We start from the raw sequence: 24,425 nt of genomic DNA, 5'->3' as shown, positions 1-24,425 counted from the left end.
CCACTACTTCGCTCCCCAAATGACCACAACAGAAGGGGCTGCGCCATTCTGAAGTCAGGAACCTGGACTCTGTCTGGGTCTCCCACGTGGGTGCAGGGGCCCAAGCACTCAGACCGTCCTCCAGTGCTTTCTGAGGCACATTAGTAGGGAGCTGGATTGGAAGTGGAGCAGCAGGGACTTGAACCCCACATGGGACGCCAGCATTATAGGCAGCGGCTTAACCTACTCACCTCAACACCAGTCCTGTGTAGGGTATTTTAATGATTATTTATTTGAGAGGCCAGTGCTCTGGCATAGCTGGTAAAGCTGCCGCCTGCAGTGCCAGGATCCCATATGGGCACCGGTTCAAGTCCCAGCTGCTCCACTTCCGACCCAGCTCTCTGCTGTGGCCTGGGAAAGCAGTGGAAGATGGCCCAAGTCCTTGGGCCCCTGCACCCACGTAGGAGACCCGGGAAAAGCTCCTGGCTCCTGGCTAGGGATCGGCGCAGCTCCGGCTGTTGCGGCCATCTGGGGAGTGAACCAGCAGATGGGAGACCTCTCTCTCTCTCTCTCTCTTTGTAACTCCGCTTTTCAAATAAATGAATCTTTAAAAAAAAATAAAACTAAATCGATTTCTGTGAGCAGTTTTAGGTTCACAGCAAAATTGAGCAGAAGGTACAATTTCCCACATACCCTGGCCCCATTGTCAACGTCCCCCAGCAGAGGGCGCATTTGACAGCCCTGAGGAGCCGACGCTGACGCCCTACTGTGCAGAGTCCCTGTGGGACCACAGGGTCACCTGGGTGTGGCACACTCTGGGCTAGCGTGTAATGTCACGTTCCCACCTTCCTGGTGTCCTACAGGGCAGGGCGCCGCTCTGCCCACCCCTGCCTCTCCCCAGCCCCTGGCGACCACTGAGCTTCTCACAGTCCCCAGAGACTTGCCTTTTCCAGGGCATTGCATGGGATTTTTGCATCAAATGTCCCAGGCGCACTGCCGTGCGTGGGGCAGCTTCTCGCGGGCGCCATCTGTGCTCGTGTCAGCGTTCTGCCTTCGTGAAGGGGTGGGGAGCCTCCCTGCTCTGCCTCTGTGCTTGGAATGGCTTCATTGCACTGGGATGCTCTGCCTTCAGTTCTGAGCGAGCCCACTTCATTGTCCGGCCTCCTGCCGCCCTCTTGTTCCGCCATATTTCCCAGGGCCTTCCCAGGCCGGGCCGGGGGCCGGGGGACAGGGGAGAAGGGCCTTCTTGGGTTTAGTCACTTGACCCTTGAACAGGAAATTTCTGTCTCTTTTCTCCCTCTCTCAGTCCCTTTCTCTCTCTCAAGCCTCTGTCCATCTGAACACTGGGAACGAGAGCAGCGCGGCCCCGTTTTGCCTCCTGGATGAGACGCTGGGTCTGACGCCCGCACGCGTGCCTCCCCATGGCTGGCATCTGCTTTCTCCCCCCGCCCCCATCTCCCCCCTCCTGCTCGCTCAGCCTCCCCCACCTCCTCTCACCAGCTTGTCGCTTCCTCTCCCTTGGTCCCTGCTTTCTCTCCTCTGCCCCTTTGCCTCTGTGGCCTTCATCCTCTCCTCCCTCCACTCCTTCTCCTCCGGGCTTTCTCCACCTCTGCCCCGGGCCCCAGCCTCCCTCCCCCCTGCACAGGTGACTCCGTGGCAGCTTCGTGTCTGCTCTGGCAGGGGGCGTGGAGGCGGTGACAGCCCAGCGTCTGCAGGGTGGGTGACTTGCACCCCTCGTTCTCTCCACCACATCATCAACTCAGGCCGTCCTGCGGCACCACACCCTCCAGCTGAGGACCCCCACAGGCGACTAGCAGGGCAGTGTGCCCAGTGCTCTGGGGCAGCCGGGTGCCCACGTGGAGAAGGTGCTGGGAAGGGGGGCAGTGCGCTCCTCTCTCTGTTCCCCAAGTGCCCACCACCAGCCCCTGCTGGGGGCCGTCCTCCTGGGTCTTGGTGAGGGTCCACCCAGTCCGCGCCGCTGGGGACCGGTGCCGGGAGGGTACTCTGATGGGACTTGGGACCTTGTTAGAGGACACAGCCTGTGTGGGGATGCTGGGACAGTCACGGGGAGGAATTCCATTTCCACATGCGCTGTTACATGGGATGGGGTATGACAGGGCTGGGCTGGCCACGAGCCCAGACTCCAGTCTTCTAGCCAAGGATCGTGTGAGAACCCCCAAACCTGAGACTCCCAAGGGAGCCTGGCTGCCAGCCGGCACCTCGCCCAGAGCCCCGCACAGGTCCTGTGGGCACAGGGCTTTGCCTTGGCTTAACCACAGGCTGCACAAGGCTGCGAGGCCCAGGACTTGTTCCTGAGACCTGCCGTACCCGTGTTCAGTACACGTGCAGACGTGGGGGAGCCTCCCGTGGGCCTGGCACAGGCCCCCAGGCACCGGCAGGGGGCGGGGGGGGAGGCACGAGCCGCCTGGACCCTGAGATCAAACCGCTGCGGCAGCCTGTGCCCCCTGTACCCGGGGGCTCTGAGTTGGAACCTCACGGGCTCAGGAGGAGGCAGGGCCTCTGCCGTGGAGAAGCCAGGGAGGAGCGGCCGGCAGGGCGCGGGGCGGAGGGGAAGCGGCCTCCGCAGGCGGGCTCCCGGAGGGCGACGGGGAGGGGAGCCTGCCTTTCAGGCCGCAGGTGTCACCATGCTGCCTGTGGCATCTGATCCTAAAATAAAACCAAGCACTCAGTGTGCCAAGCAGGAGAGCCGCGCCGACGGCCTTCTCCTTGGAGAGCCGAGGAGTGAGCAGTTGCTTCGGAGTACTGCTGCTGCCGGCGTGGAGACGAGAGGTGTGGGGGCGCACGCCGGGAACACGCGTGTCGTCCAACGAGTCGGTGAACGCTCTGCGTGGAGGGAGCGCCCGTGCCACGGGGCCCCTGGGAAGCCTCGCGGTGCGGCTGGACTGGGGGGCGGCTTCCGGGAGTGGACGCCGGCATGGGTGTGAGGCGCCGCGGGAGGGCCGGCGCCAGCCACACGCCACTGGGAGGGCGCAGTGGGCACTCGTTAGCTCGCGTGGGCACACCCACGTCTGCTCGGCCGGGTCCTCTTCCCACTGTTAGTGCCGGGCACTCTCTGGTCCTCATCTCTGGTCCCGATGTTCTGTGCGGCCAGGACGCCAGGCCAGCTCCGCCGTCGGGGTCTCTCCCTCGGACCTGCCGGTGGCCAGGCCAGGGGACGCCTGCTGGCCGTCCTAACGCCAGGCCGGGTGGGCAGCCCCGGTGGGGCCCACGCGACGCCCAAAGCTCCTCGAGGCCTTCCCGGACAGGAGGGGCCGCGACGGGGGTCCCGGGGCGCAGACATCCCCTTCCGGACGGGCCTTCTCCGCCAGGGTCGCCACGGCCCCATGGACGCGGGAACCAGGCGCAGCCCCCGGGCAACCCCGACGCGCGTGCGCGCCGCGCCGCCCCGCCCCTCCCGCGGCCCCGCCCCCCGCGCGCGGGACTCTGGGGCGGCAGCGCCGCGCCGCGCGCCGATTGGCGGCGTCCGGGGCCGCCCTCGGTGACTGACGGCGCCCGGCCCCGCCCCGCCGCCGCCCGGGAGTGGAGCCGGCCGCCGCTCGCGGGCTGCGCGTCCGCCCCGACGCCGCCATGGACCTGTTCGGGGACCTGCCGGAGCCCGAGCGCTCCCCGCGGCCGGCTGCCGGTAAGCGGCCTCGCGCCTGGGCGGCGCGGAGGAGGAGGGCGGCGGCGGCCCGGGCCTGGCGCTGCCTGGCCGGGACCCTCCCGGAGCCGGGCCCGCGCTCCGCCATCTTCGCCGCGTGAGGAGGGCGCGGCCCGGGCCTGGGCGTTTGCAGCGGCGTCGCCGCGCGCGGCCGTCCCCCGGGTGCGTTCGGCGAACCCTGGGCCTCCTCGGGCGAGCCGTCGGGCCAGAGCCGGACGCGGGCCGGGGCCGGGCCGCCTGCCCCTCCGTGGGGGCCGGGGCCGGGCGGCGGGGGGCTGCGGGGGGCGCCCCCGGCCCAAGCTGGGTCCGCAGAGCGCCGGCGCCCCAGCCTCGTACGGACGGGCGTGGGGGCGGCAGAGCGTCCGGGCCGGGCCTCGGGTGCCCGGGGCGCCCGCGCACAGCCGCGGGTGTGCGGGAGCCGCGCGTGGGCAGCCTCCGCCGGGCCGTGTGCAAGTCCTCGCTCCCCGCTGCTCCCAGTGGTGGCGCGGCTGCTCCGCTGGTGGGGGCGGGCAGAGTGGGCGAAGGGAAGGAAACGCAGGCCACGAGTACTGTTACTTCGCAGTACTGCTGCTGCCAACAGCCGTGCTCCCGCTGGATCGGCCTTGGCCCACGCGGCTGGAGTCGCGGGTGGGAAGGCTGTGTGCAGGCAGCCTTGTCAGTGGAGCGGAGCTTGTATCTCAGCAGCTTTGGGGCGCAGTTCGGATTCACTAGTTGCCCGTGAATCTAGCATTTTCATGGTGTGCTTTGAAAGACTGGTTTGTTTGAAAGAATGGCACAGGGTGTGACAGAGACGGAGGTGTCTTCTGTCTGGTTCACTCCGCGGATGCCCACTAGAGCCAGGGCTCGGCCAGGCCCGAACCAGCAGCCCCGCCCGGGCACTCCCCACCCCTACCGCGGGGTTGGCAGAAACCAGTGCCTCCCAGGCACATTAACAGGAAGCTGGGCGGAAGCCGAGCAGCTGGGACTTGGAACCCGGACACCCCTATGGGACGCAGGTCTCCTAAGAGTCGGCTTCGCCCTCTGTGCCACAGCACCCTCCCCCATGAATCGTTGTATTCAAAATTAATTTGAGTCTGCCTGGGGAAATTGCTCTTGACATGACAAAGACCTAACAACTCGAAGTTAGAGAGAGAGGGAGAGAGAGACAGGTCTTCCATCTCTTGGTTCACTCCCCAAATAGCCTTAATGGCCCGGGCTAGCCAGGCCAAAGCCAGGAACCGGGAGCTTCTTCTGGGTCTCCCATGTGGGTTCAGGGGCCCAAACACTTGGGCCATCCTTCACTGCTTTCCCAGGTACGTTAGCAGGGAGCGGGATCGGAAGTAGAGCAGCCAGGACTTGAACCGGCGGCCATGTGGGATGCCGGCATGGCATGCGGTGGCTTTACCGTTGTGCCACAGTGCCGGCCCCTCAAAGTTGCACAGGTTGGCACCTGGGTTGCCACCAGATACAGAAGGGAGGGCATACCTTGGCATGGGTGTTTTCTAAACCCGGCTCCAGAGCCCGGCTGAGGAGCGAGGGTGGCAGAGGGGCTGCCCCTTCCCCCAAGGGGCGTTAGTGACCAGCTGCCTGCCTGCCGGGAGGTGTCGCAGGCCCCGCCTGGATGCGTGTTGTCTTAAAACAAGACATGCTTTCAGACTCAGAGACAGGAAACTGAGGGCTGGGAACTGAAATGAGTGACGGGATTGGTATCCAAAGTTTTCCTGACCGCTAGCTGCAGTCAATACGGTGGGACTTGACAAGTTAGAAAATCATTTGAACGAGAACAGAGTCTGGTTTCACATTCTTGTGAGAATTACGATTTTTTATGTTTATTTATTTGAAAGGCAGACAGAGCCAGGTCTTACACGCGCTGGTCCGCCGCTGTCCGCAGCAGTCAGGCGAGCCCAGGCTGGAGCCAAGAGCCCCCCCCCCCCCCGTTGGAGAGACCCCACCACTTGTGCTGCTTCCCGGGGTGTACATCCGCGGGAAGCTGGAATCAAGTGGAGCTGGGACTTGAACCCAGCGCTCCAGAGTAGGAGGAGGGCATCCTGAGTGACACGTTACTGCACCAGCTGCACGGCCATTGTGATTTTCTTTCCATCCGCTGCTTCACTCCCCACATGGCCACAATGGCCAGAGCTGCGCCGATCTGAAGCCAGGAGCCAGGAGCCTCCTCCAGGTCTCCCACATGGGTGTAGGGACCCAAGGACTTGGGGGGCCATCTTCTACTGCTCTCCCAGGCCATAGCAGAGAGCTGGATCGGAAGTGGAGCAGCCGGGACTCAAACTGGTGCCCATATGGGATGCCGGCACTGCAGGTGGTGGCTTTACCCGCTATGCCACAGTGCCAGCCCCCTGTTGTGAATTTTCCAAAAGTTTATATGAAAGGGAGTATGACACAGAGATAGGGAGATATCAGTCTTCCATCCGCTTGTTCACTCCCCAAAATGCTGGAGCCAGAAGCTCGACCCAGGTCTCCCAGGAGGGTAGCAGGGATTTGGGTACTGGAGCCATCCCCTGCTCCCTGTCAGGGTGTGTATGGCAGGACGCTGGCTCTGACGAGAAGCAGGACTCATAGCCCAGCCCACTGAACCAGAATGCCTGCCCCCACTGTGATTTCTTTTAAGAATTTATATACCATACTTTTTTTTTTTAAAGATTTTATTTATTTATTTGAGAGTTAGAGTTACAGACAGTGAGAGGGAGAGAGAGGGGGGGGGTCTTCCATCTGCTGGTTCACTCCCCGCATGGCCCACAACAGCCGGAGCTGTGCCGATCTGAAGCCAGGAGCCTCCTCCAGGTCTCCCACATGGGTGCAGGGTCCAAGGACTTGGACCATCTTCTACTGCTTTCCCAGGCCACAGCAGAGAGCTGGATTGGAAGAAGAGCAGCCGGGACTAGAACCGGTGCCCATAGGGGATGCTGGCGCCATAGGCAGAGGATTAGCCTACTGCGCCACTGCTGCAGCCCCATACTTTGTTTTGGTAAATCCTGTTGATCACTTGGAAGGAAGGACAAGGCCAAACTCTTTCCATTCTTTCTCCCTCCCTCTTTTCCTTCTTTCCTTTTCTTTTTTAAGATTATGTATTTGAGAGGTAGAGTTATTGACAGTGAGAGGGAGAGACAGAAAGATCTTCCTTCCACTGGTTCACTCCCTAAATGGTCACAATGAATGGAGCTGCACCTATCCGAAGCCAGGAGCTTCTTCTGGGTCTCCCATGTGGGTGGCAGGGATCCAAGTACTTGGGGCATCTTCTGCTGCTTTTCCCAGGTAGCTGGATCGGAAGTAGAGCAGCTGGACAAGACCTGGTGCCCATATGGGAGGCCAGCATTGCAGGTGGTGGCTTTTCCTGCTAGGCCACAATGCTGACCTTGCTAAATGGTTTTTTAATTCTCATGAGAAGCAGGGGCTATAAATTTGTGCTAATTCAGGGAATAATAAAAGACCTAGTTCTTTTCTTTCTTTCATTCTTTCTTATGATTTATTTATTTATTTATTTGAAAGTCGGAGTTACATAAGAGAAAGAGAGAGATCTTCCATCTGCTGGCTTACTCCCCACGTGGCCTCAATGGTTGGGGCTGTGCCAGGCTGAAGCCAGGAACCAGGAGCTTACTCCAGGTCTCCCACATGGGTGGCGGGATCCCAAGGACTTGGGCCATTTTCACTGCTTTCCCAGGCACATTAGCAGGGAGCTGGATCAGAAGTGGAACAGCGAGGACTTGAACCGGCGCCCATATGGGATGCCTGCTGCAGGTGATGGCTTTACCGTCTATGCCACAGTGCCAGCGTGAGACCTGGTTGTTTTTACAATTCCCAGGAAGACTCAGGAAATGAAATGGGATGTTTGGTTTCCAATCTCGCTCTTTACCTGTGAACTCTACCTTCTCAGGCTGTTTCTGCGTCTGTGAAGTGTGCTGTGTGCACACAGCAGCCTGCAGAGCACAGAGACACTGCCGTCTACACAGGAGCTGTCGTCGTCTGAGCTGTCAGCTGTGACAGCTGTTCACAGGAGAGCAGGGCCGGTGCTGTGGAGTAGTGGGTAAAGGAGCCGCCTGCAGTGCCGGCATCCCATGTGGGAGCCAGTTTGAGTCCTGGCTGCTCCACTTCCAATCCAGCTCTTTGCTATGGCCTGGGAGAGTAGTCAAAGATGGCCCAAGTCCTTGGGTCCCTGCACTCGCATGGGAGACCCGGAAGAAACTCCTGGCTTGGGATCGACACAGCTCCGGCTGTTGCGGCCAATTGTTTAGTGAACCAGCAGATGGAAGACCTCTCTTTCTCGCTCTGCCTCTCCTTCTCTCTCTGTATAACTCTGACTTTCAAATGAATAAATAAATCTTTAAAAAAAAAAAATTAGAAGGACAGCAAACGATCCTAAAAGGGTTTCATAAAAGCACCCAGTAGGGGCTGGCACTGTGGCATGGGGGGTTGGGCCACTGCCCTTGTTGCTGGCATCCCACATGGGCACCGGTTCCAGAAGAAGCTCTCTTCTGCTGGAGTCAGCCTGGCCCAGCCCTGGCCATTGCGGCCATCTGGGGAGCGAACCACAGATGGAAGACCTCCTCTGCCTCTCTCACTGTAACTGTCTTCAAATAAAATAAACCTTAAAGAAAGAAAAACATCCAGTGTCCCAAGAAGAAGGTCCCGAATTAGTGAATTTTGTTCTTTTGATTTTTGTTTTTAGTATCTCACCTAGTGTGAGATTTTTATGATCTGGAAAAAAAATCTAGAAAGAATGCATTAAATGCTTTCAGTCATTGTGCTAAAGTGGTAGTTTACATTCCAGTCCTTACAGGCTTTGGTTGCTGAGTGAATCAAGCTTTCATAAATTAAAAGATAATTTACCTAAGAGAAACAGGCTAAGCCGGCGCCACGGCTCAATAGGCTAATCCTCCTCCTGCGGCGCCGGCGCACACCAGGTTCTAGTCCCGGTCGGGGCACCGGATTCTGTCCCGGTTGCCCCTCTTCCAGGCCAGCTCTCTGCTGTGGCCAGGGAGTGCAGTGGAGGATGGTCCAAGTGCTTGGGCCCTGCACCCCATGGGAGACCAGGAGAAGCACCTGATTCCTGGCTTCGGATCAGCGTGGTGCGCTGGCCGCAGCGCGCTGGCCACAGCGCACCGGCCGCGGCAGCCATTGGAGGGTGACCCAATGGCAAAGGAAGACCTTTCTCTCTGCCTCTCTCTCTCTCACTGTCCACTCTGCCTGTCAAAAAAAAAAAAGAAAAGAAACAGGCTTGTTCGTGGGACTTTCTATGTCATGCCCTTAAAAATACTTTAAGATGGACAACTGTACTTCATAATTCATACGTTATTTAAAGGTGTCTTGATTTTGGGTCGGTGCTGTGGCGTACGAGGTTGGGCCGTGGCCTGCGGTGCTGGCATCCCTTATGGGTGCTGGGTGTCCTGGCTGCTCCACTTCGGTTCCAGCTCCCTACTGGTGAAGCAGTGGAGGGATGGGGCTCCTGCCTCCCTTGTGGGAGACCTGGGAAAGGGCCTGGCTGTGGCAGCCATTTGGGGAGTGAACCACCATGTGGAAGATAACTCTCTGTGTCTCTCCCTCTCTCTGTAACTCTGCCTTAAAAAAAAAAGTATCAAGAATTTTCACAGTAAGTTGTTTCCACTTTTAAGTTTGTTTATTTGAAAGGCAGAGAGAGGGGGATCTATCTTCCACTGTTACCTCCAAATGCTCACAGAAGCTGAGGCTAGACCAGACTGGAGCCAGGAGCCAGGATGTCCATTCTGCCGCATGGGTGGCAGGGACCACGTCCTTGAGGCATCATCACCTGCTGCCCCCAGGATGTGCCTTGGCAGGAAGCTGAAGCGGGAGCAGGTCTGGGCCTGATCCCAGGCACTCTGGTAAGGGTGCTGGCATCCCCATCAGGGCTGCTCCCACGGTGCAGTGTCTGCGCCTTTGCCTCACTGTCAGAGGGTGGTTCTTTCATTTATTTGGTTGCTGCTCCAGTACATTTAAAACCGACAGTGAGCCATCAAGAACTAAATACATAACTGCATGGAAGGCCATCAAAAGTATCTTCTTCAACAAACAGTGTAGATCTAAGCATAAAATAAAGATATTAGAAGAAAACAGACTAATTGTAGAACTGGGGTTGAGCAAGAAAACTCAGGACATTAAAAATTAATTTGTAAAAGTTTAAACTTTGGAGGACAAAAGATACTACAAAGGCAAAAGACAAACTGAAAGAAAATAATTGCAATACACATTACTAGGATAAATATTCCTAATAAATGAGAGGCTCACAAAATTTGTAAGAAAAAGCAGATAACCTGTTAGATAAAGGGTCAAGGACTGAATCCTGTCAGCTAAAAGGAGAAGGAAATGGTGCCACCTATCAAAGGAGACTGGCCAGCTTCCCCGGGCAGGAGGAGAGGCGTGTCCCCTCAGCGAGGGCCATCTTCCCCACTCGTGTTAACAGAAGCTGGTTACAATTTGGTGAAGATGTAAAGAATTGACATCCTCCCATACTATGTGAGGAGTGCAACTGTTGCAACGTCTGAGGGAATCGGGTTTAGCTTCTGTCAAGGGTAACTCGGATCCCCTGGGACCAGCAGTCCCGCAGGTTACTGATACATGGCTTATGGCTTCATTGTGGCATTCTCATGTGAAACTAGACAGCCGAACGCCATCAGGAGCTGTGCGGTGAGTGTGGTTCCCACAGAGAATAGAGCAGGACTGGCCGAGAGTGGATCACCCTGGTGGGTTATGTGATCCGTGATACATGCAGAAGGCTGTGGAGAGAACGAGCCTGCCTCTAAACAGTTGAAATGCCTGCATGGGTGGAGACAGGTGTGAGAGGAAACCCCTCCTGTTTCAGAAGTGCCCTGGTGTTTAGAAAACATCTATAGTGCCTTTGTACGTGGAAAGAAAACTCGGGTATTAAAAAACCTATATAAAATTTTTAAAAAGATTTTATTTGAAAAGTGGAGCAACAGAGAGGAGAGACAGAGACAAGTCTCATCCGCTGGGATAAACTATTTAAGGTCTTATTATTGTCCATAGCAGCCTCTAGGTAACTAGTGATCAGCTCGAGAGTGTTTTTCTCTGCGTGGTGTTTCTAGTTTCTACCAGACCTAACTTTAGGATGCAGAACGGGGCGGGGGGGGGGGGGGTTTGCTTTGATGATTCACTGCAATGAGAAAACATTTTCAGTCCTATTTTCTTTAGAATTCTTAATGTTTAGAACGTGGGGGCTCTATTCCAAAGTATGTCAAGTTCATACTTTTTCCAGTGATGCAGCCCCTAAAATTTTGAATTTCTATTCCTCCAAAATAGAAATGTAAGTTTTGGACTAATCAGAAATTTTCTTGTGTAATATCTCTGGCCATGGGTCCAGGGTTGTGGCATAGCAGGTCCTGTATGAGTGCTGATTTGTGTCCCTGCTGCTCCACTTCTAATCCATCTCTCTGGTAATGGGTGCAGTGGCCCAAGGACTTGGGCCATCTTCTGCTGCTTTCCCAGGCCACAGCAGAGAGCTGGATTGGAAGCGGAGCAGCTGGGACTTGAACCTGTGCCCAGTGGGATGCTGGCGCCACAAATGGGGGCTTTTACCTACTACACCACAGTGCTAGCCCCATAGGTAAATCTTAAAAAAAAAAAAAAATCCAAATGCAGACTTCTAAGTTGGATCCTTTTAACGATGCAGAAGTTACTCCCAGGATTTATAGAGGCTCTGGACTATTATTGTGGGATCATTGCAAGGGTAGAAAAGGATGATCTTTGTGAAGTTCCTGGGAGGGTGCCTGCGTGTGGACCAGTGTGGCGCTCCCCAGAGCATGGCCTGGAAACCTGCTGCACTCCACAGCTCTCTGACCTCGGGCAGGTGTCTGACCTCGGTGCCTCAGTTTCCCAATCTGAAACACAGGTGCCTACCACGTGTGGCTGAAGTAAGGACTGACTGAGTTGAAGGGAGTCGCACCCTTGAGATGGTGCCTGACAGTGGTGTGCTGCCCTTACGCCATTCTTAACGGCAGCCAAGACTGTGAGATGGCCTCATTGCTTCTCACTGAAGTCCCTCCTGTAGGAGTGTTGTGGAACCCAGTGCACAGCCAGCCAGTCGTTGGTGTCAGTGTGTGTGACGTGATGGAGGAAGGGGTGTTAGCAAGGCCCAGAGCAGGACAACGGGCGGCTTTTGCTCAGTTCCCAGCTCTCCAAGAGCCGCAGGTGAGGCGTCTCACAGGTGGCAGCTGGAGCTGAGGGGTGTTCGGCTCCTGTGCCGTTGGTCCCAGTGTTCCTGGCCCAGCCTTGACTGGTCAGTGATAGGACAGCTGGTGTGTTTGTTTAGGAGTTTTGATGATGGCAACGTGGGCTCCAGTCAGATGGTAGCTACTTTTTGCTCAATTCCTGGGAGAAAAAATGCTCAAGGCCAATACAAGGTATTATGGGACGTAGGCCAATCTGAAGCCAAGATCCAAAAGCTTCTTCCAGGTCTCCCACATGAGTGCAGGGCCCGAGGACTTGGGCCATCCTCCACTGCCTTCCCGGGCCATAGCAGAGAGCTGGATTAGAAGTGGAGCAGGCCGGCGCCCCGGCTCAATAGGCTAATCCTCCGCCTTGTGGCGCCAGCACTCTGGGTTCTAGTCCCGGTGGGGCGCCGGATTCTGTCCTGGTTGACCCTCTTCCAGGCCAGCTCTCTGCTATGGCCCGGGAGTGCAGTGGAGGATGGCCAAGTGCTTGGGCCCTGCACCCCATGGGAGACCAGGATGAGCACCTGGCTCCTGGCTTCGGATCAGCGTGTTGCGCCGGCCGCAGCGTGCCGGCCGCAGCAGCCATTGGAAGGTGAACCAACGGCAAAGGAAGACCTTTCTCTCTCTCTCTCTCTCTCTCTCTCTCTCTCTCTCTCACTGTCCACTCTGCCTGTCAAAAAAAAAAAAAAAAAAGGAAGTGGAGCAGACAGGTCTTGAACTGCACCCATATGGGATGCTGGCCCTGCAGGTGGCAGCTCTACCCGCTGTGCCACAGCGCCAGCCTCCCACCCTCTGCTGCTTCTTGAGCTGTCATTTCCTGCCTCCAGGGTGCAGGAAGCTGGAATCAGAGCTGAGCTTGGACTCCAGGAAGTATTTGCAGTTCTTCAGTTTGCGATACTGCTCAGGATTAGGGTCTGTGGTCTTATTTGCGTGTGAGATGTACGGCTAAGGGTTGCTTTTTGGTAGCTCAGATTTCTAATGTATTTTGTCTACTTCTGACCTAAAGAGCCCACAGGAGATTTCTTTCTTTGGTGTTTATAAATTTTATTTAAAGTTTTTACTTTTTTAAAGAGGAGAATCAATATCCAGTCATTTCTACATGAAGGCAACAGGGAGATAGAAATGAACCTCTGAGGAATATAAATTTATTGTTTTCAGTGGATTTTTAAAAGGTTTTGTTTATAATAGAGTGATGGAGGGAGGGAGAGCGAGACAAAGACAAAAGTGGTGGGGGAGACACAGAGATCTTCCATCTGCTGGTTACTCCCCAAATGGCTGTAACAGCCAGGGCTGGGCCAGGCTGAAGCCAGGAGCCAGGAGCCCCATCTGGGTCTCCCACATGAGTGGCAAGGGCTTAAGCACTTGGGCCATCCCCCCAGGCACATTAGCAGGAAGCCGGATCAGAAGTGAAGGAGCTGGGACTTGTGGAACCAGCATTCTGATATTGGATGCCAGCGTCACGAGGAGTGACTTAACCCACTGTGCCCTGTGAATTGTTTTTCTTAAAGATTTGTTTATTTATTTGAAAGAGTTACAATGATGGAGAGACAGAGAGGAGAGAGATCTTCCATCCGCTGCTTCACTCCCTAAATGGCTGCAATGACCAGGGCTGGGCCAGGCCAAAGCCAGGAGCTTTTTCGGGGTCTCTCACATGGCTTCAGGGGCCCAAGCACTTGGCCCATCGTCCACGGCTTTTCCAGATGCATTAGCAGGGAGCTGGATTGGAAGTAGAGCAGCTGGGGCCCGTATGGGATGCGGCATTGCCGAGGGTGGCCTAAGCTGTGAGTTGGATTTTAAACAAGTCCATTTCCTGCTTGGACGCTGAGGAGTGTCAGTGGTGACACAGCGCCTCTGTGTGCTCATTGTGTTCACTTTCATCTCCAGCCCTTCGTTTTCCTCTGTTCCTGTGGACGTTTTGCATATTTCACAGCATGAATAGAATTCTGAGGGAAATCTGGAGCATAAGAAATAGTGGATAAATTGTATGTTTGAAAGGATAATTGAGCATAAAAGATCCAAGACATACTTTGGAATGTGAATCTTTGGGTGTTTAGATTAGAAAAAAAAATTCTACTGGCTTTCTCCAGAGGCTGGCTGCCTTTGATTCAATTTGTCCGTAGAGGTTTTTTGAATCAGCTGCTGCCCTGGGGCTGGGGACACCAAATAACAATTTTTTTAACAGAAAGTTACTGAGAGGATGTTTAAAAAATCTATAGATCTTTTTTTTTTTTTAAGATTTATTTATTTATTTGAAAGAGTTGCACAGAGAGAGAAGGAGAGGCGGGGTGGGGGTGGGGTGTCTTCCATCAGCTGGTTCACTCCCCAGTGGGCTGCAATGGCTGGAGCTGCGCTGATCCAGAGCCAGGAGCTTCTTCCGGGTCTCCCATGCGGGTACAGGAGCCCAAGGACTTGGGCCATCTTCTATTGCTCCCCCAGGCCATAGCAGAGAGCTGGATCAGAAGTAGAACAGCTGGATCTCGAATCGGCTCCCATATGGGATGCTGGCACTTCAGGCCAGGGTGTTAACCTGCTGTGCCACAGTGCTGGCCCCCAAATCTGTAGATCTTTAAAGGATTTCTCTATTTCTGAAATCTGTCTTGAGCTACCAAAGGATTGGTTTTTGGGGTCTAGGATCTGATTTTTTTCTTTCCAGGGTTATTATTTATTTATTATAATTCCACGAATTATTTGTTAATTTGTCTATTTAAGGGGAGAGGGACTCTCATCTCCTGCACCTTTCCCCAAATATCTGCTTGAGCCATGGGGCCAAAAGTGGGAGCTGGGAACTCAATCCAGGTTTCCCATGTGGGTGGCAAGAAACCAATCCCTTGAGTCATTACTGCTGCCTCCCAGGGTCTGCAATGGCAGGAAGCTGGAGTCAGGAGCTGGAGCCAGGCGTGGTACTCTGGTGTGGCACTTGGGCCACCCAGCCGCCAGATGTCCACCCCTTAAAGACAAGACTTTTATATATGAGTAGTTGATATTAGCTTTCCTCGAAATACCTATCGGCCCTTAAAATGCCTGTTGCGATCTCATTGGTTGCTTTTACATTTACTGTAATTGTTGGAAACAAATGTTCATATTAAATAACTGTCAAGAGCATATTTTTAGAATGAATTTTGTCCAAAGGGACAGAAAATTTGTTAGAAAAATCTAACAGCAAACTTGTCTCAAAGTGTGGGAAACCACTGCGTCTTTCCTCTTGGAATTCATCCTGGACAAAGACCGTGTGTGCTCTAAACAGGTTTCTGTGTTTCAGGGACAGAAGCCCAGAGGGGACCCCTGCTCTTTGAGGAGCTCCCTCCGGCCAGCAGTACTGACTCAGGTACAGTCTTCAGGCTCTCCCAGGTGTGTGTCAACGTCTCTGCTCCTCCTGGGATTGGAGTTGTCTCAATCTCTCTCCCTTTCCCCCATTTTCAACACACAGATGTTTTAGGTGTTGGACTGTCTTTAAGTTTTGAATCCATGGCGTCAGGTAAGGCAGAACAATCTGCTAGTCGTTAGCCCTGAGCAGTGCTGCCTGAACTGCTGAGCGTTTTCTCTGGTCCAGTGGAGTATTTACTTTTCTGGCTGAAATAAAGTTGACTTTTTAGGGCAGGTTTTCATTGCCTTTGAGGTGCGAGGTTTTAGCATAGGTTCGAGATATTATTCACTGCAGTGCGAGCTGCCACTGGATTGACACGAGTTTTGAGTTTGTTCCAGTGCCTTACGTAGGTGTCCTGGTGGGCTGGATTGACGCTCAGCCTCAGGCTGCGGGCTCACGAAGTGTTCTGCTGTGTTTCAGGGCCAGGGGGACCTTTGCTTTTTGATGGCCTCCCACCTGCTGGCAGTGGTGATCCAGGTAAGAGGCAGGAAGACACTTCAAGGTGCTGGCTTACTCCTCTGTGAAATTCATGTATTGGTCTTACCAGGATTGGGGGCGGCGTTAAATCCTAGCACAGCGTAAGGTTTATTAAGCAAACAGGTGCTTCTGTACTACATCACTCTTGATGATTGTTTAACTTCGGTTGAAACCAAGAATTAATTAAGAGCTCAGTAATGTACTCTGACTTGTGTTATTAACATTTTAAAAAAATCACAGTCTATTACTCTGGTTAACTTATGTTCCAGGACAGATTAGGTATATCAAACGCCCTAGAATGGGCTCCACCTGCTACTGCAAATGTTAAACTTTTCTGTTTGTGTCCCAATTAAGTGGAAGGGAAGAATAGAACAGACTCTTCTGTGTTGTTGCAGTGGCTCATCTTATTTCTGACAGTGTCCCCCTGCTGGGGACAGTTGAGGTGTAGAAGGTCCTATCTCTGGTGTAAAACTTTCCTTTTGTCAAAAGAACACCTTTTTTTCCAAAGTATTTGTTATTGCTGTTGTTCAGATTTATTTATTTATTTGAAAGTCGGAGTTACACACAGAGAGAGAGAGAGAGAGAGAGAGAGAGATCTTCATCTGCTGGTTCACTCCCTAGATGGCCACAATGGCCTGGGCTGGGCCAGGGGAGCTAGGAGCTTCTTTCAGGTCTCCCACTTCGGTGGCAGGGACCCAAGCACTTGGACCATCTTTTGTTGCCCTTCCCAGGCCATTAGCAGAGAGCTGGATCAGAAGTGGAGCAGTCAAGATCCGAACTAGTGCCCGTATGGGATACTGACGTCACAGGAGGCAGCTTAACCCCCACACCGTAATGCCGACCCCTCAAGTTTTTTTCTTTAATTCATTACCATAAAATCATTGGAATCAGCCTAGAAAGTGTAGATTAAATTGGTACACTTCTTGTATTTTAGAAATAGTATCCGTCATTTTACTTCAGAATTCTCAGGGGCCAGCACAGTGGTGTGGTGGGCTACTAAGCCTCTGCCTGTGGTGCCAGCACCCCACTGGGCTCCAGTTCATGTCCTGGCTGCTCCTTTTCTGATCCAGCTCTCTGCTATGGGCTGAGAAAGCAGTGGAAGACGGCTCAAGTGCTTGGGCCCCTGCACCTGCATGGGAGACCCAGGAGAAGCTCTTGACTCCTGGCTTTGGATTGGCTCAGCTCCAGATGTTGCCACTTAGGGAGTGAACCTATAGGTGGAAGACCTTTCTCTCTCTAACTCTACCTTTCAAATAAATAAATAAATAAATCTTAAATTAAAAAAAAAAAAAAAAGAATTCTCAAAACTATAGACCTGTAGCAAAAACTTACAGTGTTCTGAAACTCAAAATTTAGCTTGGACTCTTCCCAATAAAGGCAGTGATCTTAGGAGGAAGTGTTGTGGTGTAGCTGGTGAAGCCGCTGCTCGGGACAACCTCATCTCATAGCGGACTCGTGCTGCTTAATGTTCTGGCTCCTTTGCTTCCCATCCTGCTTCCTGCTAATGTGCTGGGGTTGTGGGAGACAGCAGATGGTGGCCCAAGTGCTTAGGGCACTGCAGCCCACGTTGGGAGCCCCAGATGGAGCCCCTGGCTCCTGGCTTCTCCCTGCCCCGCCGTGGGCGTTGCAGCAGCACATGGAAGACCTCTTTCTTCCCCTCTGCAAAAATAAATGAATCAAAAAAAAAAAAGTAAGACTCTTAATTATAATGAAACTTGATATGCGCAAACAAAGCCCTTAATCGGTTTGATGAAAGAAATGAAGATTCAGCGCAGCTGTCAGTTGCCCATAGGACAACTAAGCCACACACTAGTGATTTAGAAGATTTACATCTGCTATTAACAAGCTTGATTTTGAGGGGTGTATATAGAGAGAATCTTGCATTCACTGTTTTATATTTCTTGAGAAAAATGACACGTTTTTAACAGACAAGAACCATTTATAAAAATTTACTATGTTGCCGGCGCCGCGGCTCACTAGGCTAATCCTCCACCTTGCGGCGCCGGCACACCGGGTTCTAGTCCCGGTCGGGGCACCGATCCTGTCCCGGTTGCCCCTCTTCCAGGCCAGCTCTCTGCTGTAGCCAGGGAGTGCAGTGGAGGATGGCCCAAGTGCTTGGGCCCTGCACCCGCATGGGAGACCAGGAGAAGCACCTGGCTCCTGCCTTTGGATCAGCGCGGTGCGCCAGCCGCAGCGGCCATTGGAGGGTGAACCAACGGCAAAAGGAAGACCTTTCTCTCTGTCTCTCTCTCACTGTCCACTCTGCCTGTCAAAAAAAAAAAAATTTACTATGTTATAGGCCATAAAATAAGTCCCGCTAAAGAACCTGTTTCATTTTCGGCCTGCATTCTTTGCAGTGTAATTTGCTTGGAAGTCAGCAGCAAAACTCTAAGATTTCTTTTGGATTCAAAGAAAGGAATTTACCTCCACAAACATTGGGCCGCCTGGACCCCAGACGGCAGCTGAGGGAGAGGCTGTGCAGAGTCTGTTGGAAACCTTGTGACCTTTCCCCGTGAGTGTGTGTTACATGGCCGCCTACATCTTCCTGAGGGCAGGGCTGGTTTCTTTTCTTTCTTTTTTTCGAGTAGGAAGCCCCGGCCCACACAGGTCGCCTACGAATGCTTTAGCGCCAGGCTCCCCACGAACGTGCATTGCGTGACGGCGAGAGGGCAGCCCCCTTTCTGGCAGCACCCTGTTTCCCCGGACGAAGGGCTCCGCGCCAGACCTGGGTCCCGATGCACAGGGGGCCGCAGTGCGAGCCAGGGCGAGTGTGTGGTGTGGCCGCCGGCGGGGATGGCAGGGGACCAGCCATCCAAGCAAGGCTGGTTTCTTCCTGGGCACTCAGATATGTGGCAGCCAGTGGAGGGACGGGGAGCTGTTAGACACTTGGTGGGGCAGGTACTGGGACACGTCCTTTCCACACAAGGTGTCTCTGAGGGGACAGTGTTCTCACCTGTGTCCTGGGAAGACCCCAGGTGCTGCAGGCACAGCCTTCGGTCCTTTTCTCGTGGCGCACACACTGCCGCTGCCTTGGCTCGGCTCCGAGGGCACAGCCTCCCCTGCGAGAGGGACACCTGCAGCGGCCTAGTGATGTTCAGGATGGGAGCAGTCCTTAAAGCTGACGCCTGCTTCCACGGGCGCCTTTGGGGGCATTGGAGCGTTTCTGAACTTCTCCAGGTGTGTCAGTTTGCGTCCCCATGTATCAGTAAGAACCTGCGGAGGTACAGTCTCGCCCGTGTGCTGCCGACCAACAATATGTGTGTGTGTGTATCACTGGGAGGCCTCGTTCACAGGCGCTTTCAGAGTCAGTCTGATGGGGCTGGATCCCTGCCTGTGTCGCCCCGCCAGCCCCATGTTGGGTCCTAGCCTGACCGTGTCTGTTTCCAGTTACTGCTTGAGATGCCGTTCTGTCTGCGGGAGCCGGCAAGGACTTTCCGACAGTCTGCAGCTGGGTGTCCGTCTGCCTTCATTCCAGGTTCCCTTGCCACATCCGTGTCCCAGTCGGGGAGGAGTGACGGGAAGGGAGCAAAGCGGAAGACCTCCGAGGAAGAGAACGGCAGTGAAGAGCTTGTGGAAAAGAAAGTTTGTAAAGGTTTTCAGACAATTTGAAAACAAATGTACTAGACTCCGCAGTTTAAAGGACCCAGAGCAAAACTAAGCCCCGCTTTCCAGTTAGACCACGCCCTGTCCTGCCAGCCTCGGCAGTGGGCAGGGCCCCTGCAGACGCCCAGGACTGCCTGCGCTTCCTCTCTCCCCTGCCTCCTTGTGCATGCCCCCGGCCTTTGCTCAGATAGGAGGCCTGCGTCTTTCCCCGGTCAGGAGACAGGAGTCGTCCTAGCTGTCTTCAGGGGCAGCTGAGTCCCTCAGCCTGTGCCACCCGGTCTTGTTCACACCTGCTGGCTGGCACCCGCGTCTGTGACTCCGCCCCAGGCGGCCTCCTGCGAGAGCTGCCGCCGGGGAAGCAGCGGAAGTTTGGGGTCAGTTTTGTGACTTTTGAAGATGTGTAAGGAAGAAAAAGGGATCAAGGACAGAGAATCAGTTGTGGATTTTCATTTATTGCGCCAGACTGCCTTGTCCCTTGCCGCTGAGTACCTCAGCAGGAGGTGCAGGTCGCACGGGGCACGCCGTGGCTCGCGGGGATGAGCGTGAAGCTTGCGTATCGCTCCCCGGGGCTCAGCGCTTCACAGAGGGCTCCTTTGTACCCTCTGTGGCTCTCGGTGTCAGAAAATGAGAACACAGTGGAAGCGTGGAGAGTTCTCGGTGGGCAGTGATCCTCTGTCCTGTCTCTGTTGAGTTACAGGCAGCAGATCCTATCATTTGTTCATTCCCAGCCTCCGGCGTGGAAGTGGTCGTTTCCAGGGTCCACAGGGGCACGAGCGCAGACTCCCCGGGCTTGTACTTGCTCAAGACTTTTCTGTCCTTGTGAGATTGTCACAGCACTAGATTTGCATGTGGTCCTTTTCTGACTTGAGCTCCTCCCTGGGAGGGGCACACTTCTTGCCCTGGTGCTTTGGCTTGTGCCAAGTCAGAGGGAGCTGTTCTGTGTCTCTGGCTTCCCTCTTGTGTGGTCCCTGGGTCCAGCCTCATAGAGTCTGGCCTGTCCAACAGCACTCAGACATTGCCGAGTAACTCAGCCGTAGCTCCCTCTCACTTGCTCTGGGACTAGGACTCCCGGAGGGCCGGGCACAGTTTTGTATTGTTTTTTTTGGTTGTTGTTCTGTTTCCTTAGCCTCGTCGGTGATCTTCGGTCTGAAGGGCTATGTGGCCGAGCGGAAGGGTGAGAGGGAGGAGATGCAGGACGCCCACGTCATCCTGAATGACATCACCGAGGAGTGCAGACCTCTGTCATCCCTCATGTGAGTGCACGTGCTCCTGCAAGCCTGGCGGCGTCCGCTCCTCTGTCCGAGTGCTGTTCTGGACTACGTAGTTCGAGTTTAGACAGCGACGGACAGCACTTGGCGTTGCTTGTTCTGCGTCAGTGGTTCTCGGATGGGGTTGACTGTGTCCCCTGGGAGGCATTTTATCCGTGTCTGGGGAACGTTTTTGTTGTCACGTGAGGGGAGGAGGCTGCCACTGGCATCTGATTACAGCCTTCAAGCCCAGGGCAGCTCCGCCACAGCTGTCGGTAGTGGCTGCAGTTAGAAATCGTGCCGAACAGGAAGTGACCCCGCAGCACGAGTCCTCAGTGTGTGTCACTGCTCGCTGTCCCAGAACAGCTCTGGCAGAGACTGTTCTCCTGCGACCTGGAAGGTAGGATTAGAAGCCACCGGTTCAAGTCTGGCAGTCACTGGAGCTAGCGCCAGTAGTCCGGACACAGAAAGAGCAAAAAGCAGAAATGGTGCCGGGAAGAGGGACGGTGAGATGTGTCCAGCAGCCGTACAAACCGAAGCCTCTGGGCAGGCTCGAGGCGTGGAGAAGTCAGAAGGTCGAAGGTTAAGCTGGCTGTTAACATACTTGGTTACTTATGTAGTACATACTGTGACTACGTGATACTCATTACCTAACCTGTGCATCACTCCGTAAGTTAGACCCGTTGGCCCCTGACACACAGTGTACGGTGCTGTTGTCCAGTGGATGTGGCCTAAGTGTGATGCTGCACAGGCGATGGCTGCCACAGACTGCGCACACGCCTGCACCTGTGAGGCCACCATTGCTCAGGACGTCGTGTGCCTTTGACTGCTGTGCAGTGGGAGAGGGACCCCTGGGAAGCCTGGGGGTGCAGAGCCTTTGGGTACATGTAGCTGAGAACACTTGTCATGCCTAAACAACACTGCGCCGTACCTAGCAGTACCAGTGCACTTCGGAAAGTGAGAGTTCATTTTGGTGCCAGTAATTCTTTTTTTCATAATACATGAAGAATTGGGAAAATTCCAATGTGTGGGTTTCAGTTTTTGGAGGGGACACCATTTAGTTCCATTGTTTTTCTGCCATCTTTGTGAAGTTTGTTGTACTAAGCTGAAAGTAACAGTTATTGGTTATAAACTGCACAGTGTATTCCCTCATGGCTCACGATGGCCCTAAATTGCAAAGGAGAATCAGAAAGTTTGGAAGAAGACAATATAGAATAAATGTCATTTCTCATTGGCACTTTTGTTCTTTTCTTCTTGAAACTGATGCCTTTTGTTCCATATGTGTGGGTTTTGGCAAAACTTGCAAGGGGAACAGTAATAGGACGGTAAGATAGGCTTTCAAAGACAGCTATTAGTCCCAAGTTTATTTGCGTAATAATTTTGGCATTTCCCCCTGTTCTTATATTATTTACTGTCTTGGGTTAATAGCTGTTTATTTGTTTAAAATTAAATATTAAATGTTTAAACTAAATCTTACTTAAAATAGGGAAAAGTTCTGTATTTCGATTTCATTGTCAGTAAAATACAAGTTAGCAGCTTGTATTTTGAAATCTGTGTGTTTTTAATGTTTAATTTAAAATATTGTGAACGTCGCTGGAGCGTGTGTCTCAGCGTCAAATCCTTTTTTCCGTGGGTGTGCGACGCCCTCCTGCTGGGCTCCGGTTCCGGCGAGGTCTGAGTGCTGAAGGGCAGTGTGGTCTTTGCTTTCCAGCACCCGGGTTTCATATTTCGCTGTGTTTGATGGACACGGAGGAATTCGAGCCTCAAAATTTGCTGCACAGAATCTGCATCAGAACTTAATCAGGAAATTTCCTAAAGGTGAGACTGAGAATTAAATCAGCTAATGGGCGGCTTGGGTCTGGCTGTTTGGCTGACTGAATCAGCCGGATGTGTAGTTTTGTCCTTGTCCAGGAGTCCTTGATGCCACCTACAAAACCCTGGGCTGAGAGGAGTGGACACTGAGGCCCCTGTATGTGTGGCAACTGTGTGGGTGTGACCTAGGGCGGCATTTCTTTTATTTATTTACTTGAAAGAATTGTAGAGAGTGAGGGAAAGACAGAGAAATAGAAGACTTTTCCATCTGCTGGCTCATTCCCCAGGTGGCTGCAACAGCCAGTGCTGAACCAGGTGATCTTCCAGGTGTCCCGTGAGGGTAGCTGGGACCCAAACACCTGGGCCATCCTCCACTGCTTTCCCAGGCCATTAGAGGCAGCTAAACCGAAAGTGGAGCAGCCGGACACGAACGGGCGCCCATGTGGGATGTCTGCGTCGCAGGTAGAGGCTGTAGCCGCTGTGCCGTTTCACAGGCCCCTAAGATAGCATTTCTTGTGTCACGTGAATTGTGGGCATTGTACTTGGGCATCTAAGACAAACCAAGTTCGAATGGCATTGTCTTGTAGATGAGGAAACAGAGATTGGTCTTACTCACCCTTAGGAGTCAGTTGATGTGCAAAAATAGAGAAAGGGGCTGACAGTGGGAGGGGTGTGCTCCTCCCTCCCTGAGAGCTTGTTGTCTTTCACCCCCACCCAAACAGGAGATGTGATCAGTGTGGAGAAGACCGTGAAGAGATGCCTCTTGGACACGTTTAAGCATACTGATGAAGAGTTCCTTAAACAAGCTTCGAGCCAGTGAGTAGAGCTCAGGAGGTAGGAGAGCATGGCGGGGGGGGAGGGGGGGGGCTCACCAGCTGTTCTGAGATGGTTGACACGAGTGTTTGCTGGCACCCGCTGAGCTCTTAACAGCCATCACAGCCTACAATGGGAAGGAAGCAGTGTCTAGGAGACAGTCTGCGCCTGCAGCCCTGGAGACCAGTCTTCAGGGCCTGCCTGTCTCTGACTGTGTTTCTGCTGTGCTTCCCCCAGGAAGCCTGCCTGGAAGGACGGGTCCACTGCCACGTGTGTCCTGGCTGTGGACAACATCCTGTACATCGCCAACCTTGGAGACAGCCGGGTATGTGAATGGCAGCGTGTTCCATGGGGACCTTAGCAAGTGCTGGGTGGGTAAGGCTATGTTGCACACGCTCTGGCTGTAACTGCCGAGGGTGCTGGCGCACAGTGAGTCCTGCGCTCTGGCAGGACTGCCTGCCCTCCAGCAGGCTCTGCTCTGCAGCCCGCATCCTTTCTTCCGTCTGTTTTCCCCGCCATGGCTTCCTGTGGGTCAGAATTGACTGAGCACGCAGGTAGCTTAACTATCAACTGCGTTTCTCTGACCCGGCAGTAACGCGTGAGCACTGGTAAACCCCAGCTCGCGAAAGCAGTGTGCTCTCAGCCTGAAAGCTGGTCTAGGACAGGACTAGGTGAGGTGCTGGTCTAGGACAGGACTAGGTGAGGTGCTGGTCTAGGACAGGACTAGGTGAGGTGCTGGTCTTCCACAGGGCCCAGCCACAGGGCCGAGGGCCAGGGCCAGACGCTTGTGTCCCATGGGGTGACGCAGCCCTCGCCTCTCCGTGTCACTGTGGCACGGCCAGCCTCCCTGCCGCCTCAGGCGCCGGAGCAGGTGACTGCCCACCAGGCTTTGGAATCAGACTCGGGTTTCAGCCCTGACTGCGGTGTGACTTCCGTCCTGGCCTCAGGTGCTCTGTGAAACAACCGGTGAACCTGGAGGGGATGGGGACTCACGCGGGTACTGCCATGGAGGGCCGCACGACAAACACGCGGCCAGACTGTGTCTCTGGAGGACGCAAGGCAGGAGAAGCCTGGCACGCGCTGAGTGCTTCCCTTGCCTGTCTCAGGCTGGGTGATTTGCTGTGGCGTCCAGCCCGTGTGTCCAGTGTGGGCCAGCGTTGAGACCTAAACCAGGTCTCCCCCCATTCTGTGACACTGCTTTGCTGTTTCATATTTCTTTGATGCGTGCTCCCCAGAACTTATGTTCTGAGCTGAATATGCAGCACTATTAAAATATGTCTTCAGCTGGTAAC

General features: G+C 54.2%; 1 protein-coding gene across 5 annotated transcripts in view; it reads left to right on the top strand.

Annotated features, from left to right (window-relative positions):
• The window catches only part of ILKAP (ILK associated serine/threonine phosphatase), a 47,918-nt gene that overhangs the window by 6,799 nt on the left and 16,694 nt on the right, over window positions 1–24,425 (top strand). The window contains exons 1-9 of one of the 5 annotated variants that reach the window (XM_062193878.1): window positions 3,519–3,622; window positions 15,077–15,142; window positions 15,245–15,292; window positions 15,602–15,658; window positions 19,134–19,250; window positions 20,388–20,514; window positions 22,220–22,326; window positions 23,043–23,136; window positions 23,371–23,458. In XM_062193878.1, coding sequence (XP_062049862.1) covers window positions 3,568–3,622; window positions 15,077–15,142; window positions 15,245–15,292; window positions 15,602–15,658; window positions 19,134–19,250; window positions 20,388–20,514; window positions 22,220–22,326; window positions 23,043–23,136; window positions 23,371–23,458 — 759 coding nt within the window. In that variant the 5' untranslated portion in view covers window positions 3,519–3,567. The other 4 variants (XM_062193880.1, XM_062193879.1, XM_062193882.1 and 1 more) reach the window with 4 other exon arrangements.

The sequence above is a fragment of the Lepus europaeus genome, chromosome 1, assembly GCF_033115175.1.
Source record: "Lepus europaeus isolate LE1 chromosome 1, mLepTim1.pri, whole genome shotgun sequence".
Classification (NCBI taxonomy): Eukaryota; Metazoa; Chordata; class Mammalia; order Lagomorpha; family Leporidae; genus Lepus; species Lepus europaeus.
The sequence above is the reverse complement of the archived record's forward strand: the minus strand, read 5'-3'. Positions and strand labels throughout refer to the sequence as shown.